The sequence below is a fragment of the Plecotus auritus genome (assembly GCF_963455305.1).
Source record: "Plecotus auritus genome assembly, chromosome: 10".
NCBI classification, from domain to species: Eukaryota; Metazoa; Chordata; class Mammalia; order Chiroptera; family Vespertilionidae; genus Plecotus; species Plecotus auritus.
The window spans coordinates 26,400,472-26,411,078 of record NC_137785.1 but is presented as its reverse complement, the minus strand read 5'-3'; the positions used below and the strand labels follow the sequence as shown (position 1 = coordinate 26,411,078).

The 10,607-nt window shown below is 57.7% G+C and overlaps 1 protein-coding gene across 1 annotated transcript in view; it reads right to left on the bottom strand.

The window, feature by feature from the left end:
* Positions 1–1,866: 1,866 nt before the first annotated feature.
* The window catches only part of JPH3 (junctophilin 3), an 89,775-nt gene continuing 81,034 nt past the window's right edge, over positions 1,867–10,607 (bottom strand). Inside the window, exons 3-5 of the mRNA XM_080645281.1 lie at positions 9,113–9,237; positions 6,080–6,960; positions 1,867–3,696 (exon numbers count right to left, since the gene is read on the bottom strand). Coding sequence (XP_080501407.1) covers positions 3,616–3,696; positions 6,080–6,960; positions 9,113–9,237 — 1,087 coding nt within the window. The 3' untranslated portion in view covers positions 1,867–3,615. The remainder of the gene's footprint in view (positions 3,697–6,079; positions 6,961–9,112; positions 9,238–10,607) is intronic.

Genomic DNA, 10,607 nt, shown 5'->3' with positions numbered 1-10,607 from the left:
TTGAAAAGTGTCTTACTGTGCATGTGAAGATGAAATAAGCAAGTGCCCCTGGAGGAGGCCACTGGGGGCATCCCTGGGAGCACCCACTGGGCCTCTTAGGCCCTCCCCCAGCTTGGGTACAGGTGAGAACTGCCTGACAGGAAAACCCTGCCCAGAGAGAGAATACTGGTGGTGATTGCAGACGCTTTAAAGAATAATCAGAAACCCAAACTAACAAAAATCGCAAAAAATGAGACCACTGTTTGATTCACTTCCCCAAATATTCCTCTTGAACAAGTCCTGTCTTATGGCATCTGAACACCTCCACCAGCTCCTGGGAACGCCCTTTGGTTTGGCGGGGGCGGGGGCGGGGTAGGGCATGACTTACTGAAAGGGAACAGGAGCACCTTGATGACCAGACTGGGGCGTCAGGTGTTAGCCAGGACATGGGGCTGCTCCATCTGTGTGCCCTGCGTGCCTGACAGGCCCTGAGGGGAGTCTGCACTGGTGAGACTCACTCTTATCTTGGGTTTAGCGCATGTTGGAAAGAGCCTGTCATCCCACCACGAGAGTGTTTATTCACACCACACGCCATGGCGTCTCAACAAAGACCGGAGTGTATTGGTCGTTAGATGTGGACTTCCTAGGAAAGCGAGTCAGAGAGCCCTTGCATTTGCATGACTCTCCTCCCTCTGGAATGATTTAGGCAGCGGGCTTTGCATTTTTGTGGCTGCACTGATTTTTTTTCTGTATCAGCATCGTCTTTCTTGTCAGTTATTTTGGCTTATGTACTGCATACCTCATCCTGTCTTTGGAAATCTGTGTGCTAATGATTACAAACCTTAGAATTCAAAAGGATGGACGAAGGGATTTTTCAGGGGCCTGAAATCATCCAGGCATTGTACAGACACGAAGCAGACTTAAAAGCACAAGTAATCCGGTGCACGAGGCTCCTTCCTTTGTGGTAAGTGGAACCGGTGAACCATCGGCACAGACATGTTGTCTGGTGACTTTAGGGTAAGGTAAGGTCCCAGCCTTGGGCGGGTGAGGAGAGGTGAGCACGGGGTGGTGACCCCTTCTCCCATGTCCCAGCCTAGTATCTTGGGTATTTCAATTTCTCTGCCCCAGGTTTTCACATCCAGAGCATGTCGGGAGAACTGAGTCTCACAAGGTTGCTCTGGAAATAATTAAAACTTGTCAGTGCTCTGCACTAGTGGGGACAGCCATGACACATGTCTATTTTCCCCACAACCCCATGTGTCCTTGTTGAATTCAGCACACACATCCACAAGGATTGTGCATGAGAGAAGCAGGTCAGCTGACTTGGCCTGGATTTAGGTGACTGGTATACCCATTGGGCAAACCTGAGGCTCTGGGCAGGTAGGCAAAAGCATTCGGCCTATCTGCAGGGATGCTGCGAGGCAGTCTGGTCTTTAATCACACTGGAACAATTAAAAAAGAGCTTTCTGGTCTCTCCGACCCAGTGTTTTGGTCTTGGTGGAATCTACTTGGAATTCACCAGGCATGCAGGGAAATGGCTCTGCCCTCTGCAGGTGCGGGGTGCGGGGCGGGGGGGGGGGGGGCGGCGTGGGAAAGGGGGGGGAGAGAGGAGGTGTTGATTTGGTTTTCACAAGTGTATGATTGGCAGCTGGACTAGTGATGGAGACATCTAGTCATGAAACCACTACTGCTTCTGTTGAATGATGTGCGCTTCTGTGCTGCTGCTTTTATGCATCTAACAACCTCATGGTGTTTGCATGTAAATATATAAACCTGCATTTGTAGGTACCATTTTTGTCATGCAACTAATGGAATGTACAAAAAAAAATCTGTAATCTTGACAAAGAGTTGCAAACAGAATTATAAACCACATATCCCAGCATGATGGTTCTTAGAGCTGCAAGGAGCAGGCATCTTTATTTGGTTCACTTCAGGTCTGCAGCAACCACTTGATATTAAAAAAGAGGAACGGAAAATAAGATGTACAAAAAGATGTAATATCCCTTTAGAAAGCAACATTATCAGAAATGTATTTCCTACAGATCCTCCCTCCCTTTCCCATGTCTCCACTCCCCAAAAAAGACCCCAACCTAAACCAAAATGTGAGAAGGAACGGGGATTGAATGTGTAACAGAAAAAAAATAAAACTGAATTTAACTGGAACATGCTCTAATCTTTAGTTTATTTCTGGTTAAAAATATAGCAATCCAGTGCAGTGTAGTAAAGAAATCTGCTTGAAAGGTAGCAGAGAAACAGCTAAACATAAGCAAAGCAAGGCAGAGTCATAGGCGGGCTGTACCCAGGACGACTGTGGGAACTCACTTTAAGAACCTACCCAGTTGTGAGCACAGGGGACCTGGGTATGGACGTGCCCATGGCCCCACAGACACGTCCATACCTGCTGGCCGGGCTGGCTCGAGCTAGGACCATAGAGCACTCAAGCATTCTGGAGCGTTGTTCTTTTGTTTGGGTGACAGAGCAACACTGGTGGAGAAGGCAGAAACACCAGGAATCTGTGTGTGTGGCTGAAAGTTGTGTTACATATTGGGGGAGATGGATATGCAACGATTCCTCAGGAATTTTTAAGCCACTTGGTTTCAACCACATTCTGTCCTGGGACTAGAGCAGCTCCCGAGAATGAATGAGGCATCTGGGAAGAAGAGGCATGTCTGTGGGGGAAGTTGCAGGCACAGGACAAAATGAAACTCGTGGGCTCAGTGACGTGGGAGAAGATGGTGTCATGAAAGGGCTGCGGAGTCTGACGGGGATGTGGGAGCCTGCAAACCTGTCCTGCACAGTAAGTACAGGAAGGCCGTGCTGAAGCCCAGGCGTGATGGCCCAGGGGCCACACTGCTCCCTGCCCTCCGGCACCAGCCCTGCGCCTCTGCAGGCTCCGGACGTCCGCAGCAAGGTTCCCCTGGGTCTAGTGGGAGGATGGGGAATAGAGAGGGACAGCAGGGAAATGAGGACTTCGCTGTAAGACTCAGTGTGGGACCTGGCCTTGCAAGGGAAGCCGTGGGGCAGTGCCGAGACAAGGGATCTGTTTTTTGGGGAAGAGAAGAGAAGACAGACCTCTGCAGCACAGATTTTAAACAAAAAGCCCAGGCTGCTGCCAGCCAGGATGGGACACCCTCTTCCCCGTGCTCACACCACACTTGTCCCCGCTATTCCAGGTCAGGGAGGAGCAGAGCGAGCTGGCTCCCCGCGTCACGCCTCCCAACCGCTGCTCCCCCCGCAGGCACAGCTGGACACTTGTAGGGGTCTTCCTCGGCTGCCTCCTTTCCCACATCCCAGGAGGGAGTGTGATGACAATGGTGACGATTTTATTTTTTTTTTGCCGCTGATTTGCTGGGATCCCTTTTCTTTCCACTTCAAGCTGGAGGATCGGCGTGCTGGCCTCCTTCTGCCATGCCACACAGCATAGTGTTATACAAGCAAAGAATTTTGGCTAAAATCCAAAAAACATTACCCAGAAAAAAAGGCAAACTGTGAGTAATACCCAATCGTGTTGTTCTGTGAAGAAACTCGGAAGTAGCTGTGGGCTGTCCGAGTTATGATCCTTTCCTTTTTGTTGTTTTGCTTTTAACGTCCCCCTTTTGTACACCAACTGGTATTTTTGCTAATGTGACAATTTCATCAGATGAAAAAGTTAATAAACAAAATGGCGACTCCAATGTTTAGCAAGATCACCATGGCTACCAGGATGGGAGCTGAGCCCTGGAACAGAAGGAGAGAGAAGGGATGAGCCTGGTCTGGAGTGTTCTCTCTCTGGCCATACCACCCCCCAGCCCCAGACCAGAATAGGAGGTTGGAACCAAACGTCCAACTCTTCAGAGCATGAAGCCCTTCCGAAGTCAGACCTGAGGAAGAGGCTGCCAGTGGCCCCCGGTCAGCAGTCACCGCCCTGGGAACTCGAGCACTCTGGCGGCTGCCCGCCCTCCTGGTGCCCCAGGTCTCTCCTTAAGTACACACCCCACACCCAGCTCTGTACAGCTGGGACTTCAGACACTGCCACTGGATTTCAGATGCAGCCCACCCAGAGTGGCCCCTATATTAAGCCTGGGATCCCCAAACCGCCAATGGGAGAACCTCTAATAGGCCTCTGAACACATCTCCCTCAGTAGAAACCACCTTCCCGGAAGCGGCTCCAGCTCTGTGCTAACCGCCATCCCTGGGCAGCCCGCCTCCCTTGCCAGCAGAAAGGAGCGCTTGTCCTCCAGCCTTTCCTGGGCGCCCAGCGCCTCAGGGCGGAGACCGCAGTCGCCTGGGCTCTCAGAACCCAGGCTCTCCTCGGGGCTTGTCATCTTGAAGCCTCAGTGATGGGCGCAGGGCCTGCCCCTGGTCAGGGTTAGGGCTAGCACCTGAGTCCTCTGCGGGGCTCCCCTCCACTCTCGTCCTGGGGCCCCAGCTGCCCCTCAGGACCAGGCATTGGTCTGGCACAGTAAGTACCAGAGCCCAGCTGGAAGCCTGCACCTCTTCCCAGGCGAGCTCCACTTTAAAGCACCCTGACTGGCCAGCAGGGAAAGTGGGAGAACTACAGAACCCTTCCTGCGTCTCCACCCGCCCATCACACGGCTGTCCTAAAATAACCGCATCCGCACACAAGTGCACATGGGTGGCACACAGGTGCACACACACCACATACGTGCGGCTGCACGTGCACGTTTCCAGCTGCCAGAATGAGGAAAGAGGAGTTGTGGCAGCTGGCACTTAGGTCCCGGGGGCTATTCTCCAGGGGGGTCGAGAGGGGTTTGGGCGGGAAAGACAGAAGCATTTCAGGAACCAGCCCACCAGCAAGAAGACATGCTCACAGTGGTTTCAAGGGGAAGCAGAAATGGCCTCGAGGGCCAGCAGGCTGTCTTCTGATAGGACGCTTCTCTCCCAAAGGGACAACATCCAGATGAGGAACGGGACTCCTTGGGGACGGGCAGACCCTGACCCTGCCCTGCAGCAGCACTAAGTCCCAGGGGCCAGTCTGGATGGAATGCAGGTGTCGGGCTCTGCATGCCCATGAGGCAGGCCCCCAGTGTCCTCTTGGACACGTGGGACTGTGGCACGCGGCGCCCATCAGCAAGTGCGGGAGGCCCTGTAGGCTGACACTGGTCCAGGTGGGATCATGTGGGGCCACACAGGCATTAGCCTGGGGTGTAGGTCTGAAGTGTGTTCCAGTGGCCCTTTCTGCTGCCACTGCGCCAAGGGACCAAGGCATGTTGCTTCTAGGTGGAAGCCGCCTGACAAAGGGTCCCTGAGTGCAAGAGCTCTCCCCAGCCCGACAGGGTCCTGCTCAGGGGTGTCTGTTCTTTCCTCTAATCCATCCTCCTTGGGAGTAGTGCTTCTAGGTGAGTTTCGCACCTGAGATACACGGTCCTCACTCCTGAGCAGCTCCGGTGTCCCCCACAGGGCCTGATCAACCTGGATTACAGCCCCATCCAGAGCCACTGATCCCACAGGCCTGAGCCTCATTCTAACAAACTCCCAGAGTGCCCTGCAGTGCCATACTCAGAGAACCGTGGCTTTATAGGAAGGACTGTGGGGTAGACAGCCTCACAGAACTGTCCGTCTCACCCATTAGAAAGTAGGCATTGGAGCAGGACATGTGTGTCCCGGCAGATGGGACCACAGTGCCTGGCCCGCAGGTCAGCAGTGTGGCCTGGACAAAGGACCTGACCCAGCTGATGCCCCCTGCTCTGCATCTGGCCCTCGGTGTGTCTCCTGGACAGGGGTACCTCGTGGACAGTGGTGGGGGCTTACAGGAGACACTCTCCAGCACAGGGAAGTTGGAGGAAATTGGGGACGGTCTGGGCGAGGCTGGGGTCCCATGCTGCCCATTTTCTTTTTGGGAGCTTCCAAAATTGCCAGGTGCTTTCACTAAAAGGACCAAGCCTGTGACTAACCTCCTGAGTCTCTGTCTGAAGGAAATGCCACCCAGCCCTGCATTGGCTTCCTGAGAGGGAGGGCCCCAGTCCTGTGGAAGCAAAGGCCATCACCCTAGGGGCCGCTCCTGACCCCCACCCCACCCACTCAGCTAGAGGTGGACTCCATGGAAGTCTCCGGGTGGGGGACGGACCTGAGCTCTCACTCCCCACCGGCATCCACTCACCGTGCTGGACTTGAGCTCGTCCCCGTTCTCCTCGTCTGATTCCCGGGCCACGGGCGAGGACTTCTGGGGCGGGGAGAAGGTCAGGTCCCAGCGCAGCAGCCTGGGCTCAGCCCTGTCGCCCAGCCGCAGGCTCTCCAGTCTCTGCACCGCGGGCTCCCCGCTCGCAGCCGGCCGGACGTTCTCCTTGTTCTGGGACTTGGATCTCAGTCTCTGCGCCCCAAAGCCCCGGTCCTCGCCCAGGCCCCGGCAGGCAGCCCCCCTACTGTAGCGTCTCTTCTGGGGGTATGCCTCCTGCACGTGGGAGTCCACCCTCAGCAGGGGCTTCATTTCCATCTCATAGTTGCTCAGCTTTTCCTCGTCCAGCTCCAGCAGCTTGGCGCCCCCTGAGCTGGGGTTGCTGGCCCGAGGGTGGGAAGTCCAGAAGGCAGAGGGCGACTCCGTCCGCCGCTCCCGGGACTTGGGGTTACTGGGCTGCTTGTGGCCCAAGCCCCGGGTGCGGAAGTCCTCCGCGGGCTGGCCACTGCGGAGGGTTCCGCTGCGGACCCCCCTGGAGGCCCCTGCCTTCTCCTCGCCCCAGCTGTGGCGGCCATAGTCCCCTCCTCTGCCCTCCAGGAGCATCTGGATGTCCCCGCCCCGCTCCTCGTCCACCGACACCTGTCGCGAGAAGTGGGCGACCTTGTTCCTGGAGGCAGGGGCTGGTGGGGGGGTGGCCGAGGGGCTGGCAGGGAAGCTCTGCAGGGGGCTGTCATCGGGGGTCAGGTCGGATGGGGTGGTGCCCTTGCGGTACAGCTCCGGGCTCTCCTGCTGCATGGGCGTCCCCATGGAGATCACCTCGATGTCGTCGCTGGAAGCCTGACGCTTCGGCCGCTGGTACTCGAGCCCTATACGGAGGAGCGGGCAGCACACAGAGGCTGGTTACTCAGCCATGTGCGGAGGCCTGGTCTCGCCCGAGGATGGCAGAACAGCCTGGGACATGGGTTCCCAAAGCCTCTCCATGGACCCCAAGCCTCCGCCCACAGGTGCTTTGAGGATGACCAGGTTACAACAGGCAGTCGTGGGCAGCAGCCCCGGCCCCAGCCCGGCTGCAGGGCAGACCAAGGCTCAGTGTGCAAGGATTGGGGGCCCCGCCTACTCTGGGGGTCTCAGGTCCCACCTCCCATGGGGCCCTCCTGAGGATGAAAGGAAGCATCTCCTGCTAGGTGGCCTTCAAGGTCTTATGGACTGGGGAGGGGGGACCGTCCGCCCAGGACACTGACCTCTCGGGTGGCCTAGGCCTCTGGTGGCCTGTTCTTCCTGCCCCACCCCCGCTTGGGCTCCCTTTCCTGCTTCCATACTGGAGCCTCTGAACCAGGGCAGGAGAAGGCCTTAGGGGACACGGCATCCTCAGTGTGGCCAGAATTCTCAGCGGGGCCGGGCCCCCCCGTTTATGAGGAGGCATCCACCATGCTGTTGGTGGCATGCATGGGGGCCTGAGACAGTGACCAGAACAAGGCAGAGCTGTAAACGACCATGAACAGTCTCTGGGGTGTTTCAAAGGGTGAAGGCCGCCAAGGGGAGTCCCATGTGGTCCTGGATGTGCTAGAGATAGGTGCTGGGACTTGGGGCAAGCAGTCAGTCCCCCTGCATCCGCACCCATTTGTCACATGGGGGTAGCCAGGTGAGTCCAGATCTCATTCACCTACTGCACCTCTGCAGCCATGGGACGGGGACATAGGCTGGGCTGCAGTCCCCCTCCTCCCCAGTTCCCAGCACAGAGGGAAACAGGCCAGGGGTGTCTGAGGGACCACATGGAGAACTGCCCTCCCTGTGGGGGGCCCTACGGCTCTGGGTTGGGAAGCCCTGGCCCCATCACAGGACTCCCATGATCCCTCCCCTGACGTGCCCAACTTTGATCTGGACCTTCTGGGGTCCCAGACAAGCCTGGACACCGACCCTGCAGGGTCCCGTGAACCCTACGCCCCAGAGTGGTGCCCTCATGCTCAGCTCCAGCGCCCTGACTATCAGCACCACCAGCCTGGAGACTGTGCTCAGCTAAAATTAGTTGCAGAGCACGTGACATTCCTGGAAGCATCCTTGTGAAAATGCAAAGCAGAACATGTGTGGCTGAATTCCAACACCTTTGTCCCTTATCTTGGGTCCTCCTGTCTCCCAGAAGCTGGCGGCCTCCCTCAGCTGCCCCAAAGGCTGGGACCCTCCCAGGGAGGCCAGGAGCTCCGGCTCCAGGAGAGCTCGGGTGTGCTCTCAGGACAGACTGCGCATGGCAGATGTCAGCCTAAAACCTCCAGCGGCGTCTAGCTGCACAAACCTGTCCTCCAGGGCTTCCTGCTGCAGAGGAAGCTTCAGAGTGAGGCCAGAGGGCAGTGAGCAGAGACAGGTGGCTGTCCCCCTCTCTCATCAATGCCCGCCTTCTCCAGCCCTCTCTGCCTCCCTCAGGCCTGGTCCCCAGACAGGACGGTCACAGATCTGCAACCTGCAGTGGCTTCCAGCTCCTCCAGCTCCCACCAAAGGACATGGCGGGAGCGCCCCTCAGTTAATGAGCCACTCTGCCCAGAGTGGCCGCCAGTAGGCACGCGTGGCTATCTGCAGTTAAATGTAGATCAGTTCTGATCAAATAAAACGAATGACCAGGGCCTCAGCCAGCTAGCCGCAGTCCCCACGTGGCCAGTAGCTACCTTTCTGAACAGAGCAGTTATACAATAGTTGGTTTGTCACAGAAAGTTCTAGCATAGCCTTGGGGGAAGGGCAGGGAGAGACCACAAGCACACGCAGAGCACACAGACATTCACCATCATGGAAAGTAGGAGGGTGATGCATGGAAACGTGTGCACACAGGGACACAGCCCTGGAGGCAGGGAGAGATGCTGAGACCACACACACGCTGACATGTGTGAGGGAGGAGTGTGCCAAGGCCCCTTGTAGGGACACCCATCATCGGGAAGGAGAGTGAACACGAGGGGAGATGGCAGCGGGCAGCACCTGCTGGAATGTGGCCTTGGAGGACACCCTGCCCCATCCGCCTGGCGCCCGACTCACCATTTTCCCTGTGCTGGAAGGAAGGTGAGAACTCTTTGGCAGTGATCCTGGCGATCCGTGCTTCCTCCTGGGCCTTCTGAGCCGCAGTGAGGGCTGCCTCGGCCTTGGCCCGGGAGTGGGAGGTCCTGGGGGAGAGACAGGAAGGGCAGTGAGGGCACAGGAGGCAGAGAGGGCTGGGCAGCCCATCCCCACAGTGGGTGGGGCCAGGACAGGATGCTGGGTGCCCTGGGGTATGTGCCCTCAGACTTCTGGATCTCTCATTCCTTCACTCATTCAGCGAACACCACCGGGCACAGGGCACACCGCCCCTGTGCGGGGCCGGGGTCCCCGTGGAGCTCATCGCCCCACACACGGAAGCCGAGACAGGCTGAGTCATCTCTGAGTCTCCAGGAGCGAGCAGGTGCTTAATCAATGTTGACCTGACTAACGAACAGTTTGGGGGGCAGTTGCACCCCGCCGCACCCAAGGGGCGAGTGGGCAGCCAGGCTTTTGAGCAGGAACAGGCAGGCTTGGTGGTGGACCCATCAGCCCTCAGCAGGTCAAGGGCATAAGGAAGGAAACGCTCCCCCAGCCCCAGGCTTGGCTCCAGGCCCAGGGAGGAGCCGTATCACTACGGAAGGATTCTCCAGACACGTCCAGACGCCCACTATCCTGTGCCCAGGCTGCCCATCGCTCATCCCAGCAGATGGCACTGCCACCCCCTGGCCCCCCGAGAAGGCGGCCCAGGTGAGCTGAGAGCTGGGAAGGCGTTCCTGGGAGACGGCGCTGGGACTGCAGCTAGTCCCTGGCACACTCACCCGCCCGGCGCTCCTTCCACTCCGACCCCCACCCCACCCGCACGGGGCCAGGGGGCGTCCACTCAGCCATCACCTGGCACCTCTAGCAGCTGCTATCACCAGCCCAGGTATGTGGAAGAGGCAGGCTTAGAGAGTGGGCGTGAAGTGTGGTCTCCAGACGCTGGGAGAAAGCAAGTCTGTCTCCCACGGGCTCTGCCCAGAGACCAGGCCTAACTCCCCCGGCAACTTACTGTGCGTGATGGCGCCACTCGGAGCACAGGCGTGGCGCTCCACGTAAGAGCCGAGAGGCTCAGTGGAAGTCACACGTCTGTGCCTCAGTTTCTCCCTTGGTCATACGGACGGAGTCAGTGATGCCACTGACCTCGTGAATGTATGGGGGGCACATGAAGGCCCCAAGCACAGGCTGCGTGTGGGGGACGTGATCAGAATGGGTTTGCTCTCACGTCAATACACATTCTGCAAACGTTGCACCAAGTGGCAGACCCGGTGATGCCTACGCCAGGGTGGGTGCGCTGACGGCGGCCAGCAGATTGGCTGGATGTTGCTGCCCCCAGTCTCTATCCCAGGGGCCCCAGGACTCTGCTCCCCCGCTGAGGCCCACAGGAGACATCCTCCCTTTACAAAACGAGGCTGGACCAGGTGCCCAAGGCAGGGCAATGCCACGAGTCCTACTTCTCACTTGCCTGGGGTCCAGAGGG